Here is a 2,790-nt window from a genome sequence, read left to right on the forward strand (position 1 = left end):
TATCCACCCACTCAGCTGGCACCNCGCACAAAATCGCGAAGGCCGCCCTAGCCGTACTTTGCCCGACCCTCCGCCCCCCACGGCAACCGCAGCGGTTAATTAGTTTCGGTGTCGCGGGGGATTCGGGGCGCGTTGGATGGCCTATCGCCTGCGGGTGCATCGCGTGCCGGGTGGGCTGCGCGTGGTGTGGGGGCGGCGGGCGCTGCCCAAGCGGTTGCTCTGCTCTCGGGCCACTCATTCGGCAGCCTGAGTTTTGGCCACCCAGAGAAGCTTCCAGACCCGCGCCCCAGTTGCAGGGGGCGCCGGGCAGAGGAAGGGCGGGGAATACGGGCGCCCGCGGCCTCTGAGCCCTCCGCGGGAGGACCGGTGCCCCACGCGACGCACTGCGGAAGCGTATGGGCGTGGCGCACGGTGGAAGTCCCGCCCGGGCCAGTTCGGCCGCGCCCGGGGCCAGCGCCCTATCGAACCAATTTGTGTTTATCGGGAAGAGGAGGGTGGGGAACTCGCGTCGAGGTTTTCTCGGCGAGAGGCGCGGCGTCTGCACCGCTTCTCCATCCTTTTCTCGGAGCGAACACCAGACATCGATGCCGGCGGATTTTACAAGGAGGGTTTCAAGGTGGGGAGAGGCGCCGTGGTTTGGAAGCGGCGTGGGTGAGGCGGCGCCGGGGCACATTTTATTTTGCTGTGGGCCCCTTGCGGCCCGGCGAGCGAAATTTGGCTTTGAGGGGATTCGAGGTGCCTGCGCTTCACTTTGGTCAGCCACTGGCTCGGTTGTTTTGCAACCCGTTCGGTCTCCGCGCCCACTGATTTGCCCACGGCCGGCAGCGAAATAGAAGATGGTGGCATTGGCCTGCTGAAGGTGGAGCGCCTTTAGTTTGTTGCTTTGATAGTTTGTCTTGTTTTGTTTCGGCTTCTTCCGCCCCCTCGTTTTCGGCACGCTGTACCCCAAAAAAATCCAAATCGCATTTTTTCCGCCCCCACTTTTCTAAGGGGAGACGACTCCGGCGAGGGAGTTCGGTTTCAGCCCTCGCCTCCGCCCAGAAAGGGGAATATGACGCAATTGAACCCCGGGAAGGGCGATGGAGCCACGCGTGCGGAGGTAGAATGGTTATGTTTGCGGAGAAAAATAGGACGGCCCAAAGGGTTTCCTTTAGCGGGCGTGGGCGATGTGGCCTCGCCGACGGAGGCCGCTTCCTCCTCCGGAAACTCGAAGTGGCGCCCCCCATTCGCGAGCAACCACGGGCCCTGCGTCTCGGCCAGCCACGTATGTAGGGCGCCTTGTGGAAGCGGGTGGGGCGCCACGAGCCGTCCGGGGTTTCTCTTCGGCGTGGCCGGCGCGAACCCTTCCTGGACGCGTCTCCCCGCCGCCGTACGCCCCTCTCCGGACAGGGCGCCTTGGTCTCGGGGTGCGCTTAACTCCACGAGGCGCCCCTGCAGCCCTTAGGCTCCCCAACTCCCCATATCATCCCAAAAATAAAAAAAAAAAAATGGCGAGCCAAGACCTCTTGCTTACCGCTGCCGTGGTGGAAAGGTGGCAAAAAGGAAAAGAGAAAGGTTGCTCCAGCCCTCCAGGCCACGCAGCAGCACCACGCATAGCGCGCCAAGTTATCCACTGATACGCCTTGATCCCAAATCCACATCCACCCACACCAGCCCCAGGGAAAATGGCATTGTTGTGTCTTTCGTAACTGAACGGCGGCAGGCAAACCCCATAACCCGCTGTTGCGCATCAACACGCCCTACGCCCTAAACCGATGCAGTTGGCCAACGCTCAGGAGAAACAGACCCACAAACAAAGACGCATGTTCTCGCATAGCCGCGTAAGCGCATGCGCCCAAAACAGCTGAGCAGTGCGCTCGCAAACATGTAAAGTTTCGGTGCCGTCATTCCGCGCATGGGAAGGATTCAGCCTACCGCGCAACAAAGCGACACAACGCCAGCAGTCATCCACGATGGAGGAAAAAGGCAGCACCCACAGCCACCCCCGCCAGTTCACTTCCACAGCCGCGGGAAACCATCGCACCGCACCGCATCCAACACGAGACACCCAAACGCGAACACCCGCCCCGCTGGCCACGCACAAGCAGGGCGCACCCACGGCGGCAGCCGCAGACAAGAGGAACCGCTCACCCCGTGCCACGCCGTTGTAGCTGATGGGGCCGCGCCTCAAAACAACACCCCCACACGCAGCGCCCTGCACTCGCAACAAAAAAAAGGGAGCCACTGTGCCCACTCACCCTTGCGCTGTGCCCCTCTTCTTCCCACCACCATGGAAGGAGGCAGCAGCCACATGCGGCACTGCCACCACTGACTACGAAGAAATCATTCACTTGCACCGCAGTAAATAAGTCCCGCGTGTGTGCGTGTGGCTGCGGGCACGCACTAAAAGGAGGAGGAGGAAAGAAATAGCAAATCACGTAGGGGCAACACAAACACAGCAGAGATGCAGGACGGAAATAATATGCGAAAAGTATGGTGAGGCTTGGGAATGAACTGCAGCCCAGGCAGTTGTGAACCACTGGAAATTTGATGAAAATAAAAAATAATTAAACAAAGTAAAATAAAATAAAACGTCTTTGTCTTTAGCGACGATTCTAAACACACACACACACACGGAGAGAGAGAGGAAGAAAAAAAAGAACAACACGTCTTTTTCCCCTTCCAAATTGTCCGTCTCAGGCACCCCAAAAACGTGCAGACACATTTTTGCCTGCAGGAAAGAAGACATATACGCATTCGTTTCAACCGTTTACACGCCCCTGGTCGTCCGCATATCGTTTATATTCCAGT

At 59.1% G+C, this 2,790-nt stretch overlaps 1 protein-coding gene across 1 annotated transcript, besides 3 other annotated features; it reads right to left on the reverse strand.

Moving 5' to 3' along the window:
* On the reverse strand, positions 1-673 carry TraAM80_10323 (uncharacterized protein; the record flags this gene model as incomplete). Its single annotated transcript, XM_029386951.1, has 1 exon — positions 1-673. A coding segment is annotated over one exon (673 nt), but the record flags the coding sequence as incomplete, so codon positions are not given.
* Positions 674-1,469: 796 nt separating this feature from the next.
* Positions 1,470-1,488: a microsatellite.
* A 750-nt stretch (positions 1,489-2,238) lies between these two features.
* Positions 2,239-2,342: a satellite DNA.
* A 191-nt stretch (positions 2,343-2,533) lies between these two features.
* Positions 2,534-2,570: a sequence feature (A-rich).
* Positions 2,571-2,790: the final 220 nt, after the last annotated feature.

The sequence above is a fragment of the Trypanosoma rangeli genome, assembly GCF_003719475.1.
Source record: "Trypanosoma rangeli strain AM80 chromosome Unknown Tra_15.4_contig_00894, whole genome shotgun sequence".
Classification (NCBI taxonomy): Eukaryota; Euglenozoa; class Kinetoplastea; order Trypanosomatida; family Trypanosomatidae; genus Trypanosoma; species Trypanosoma rangeli.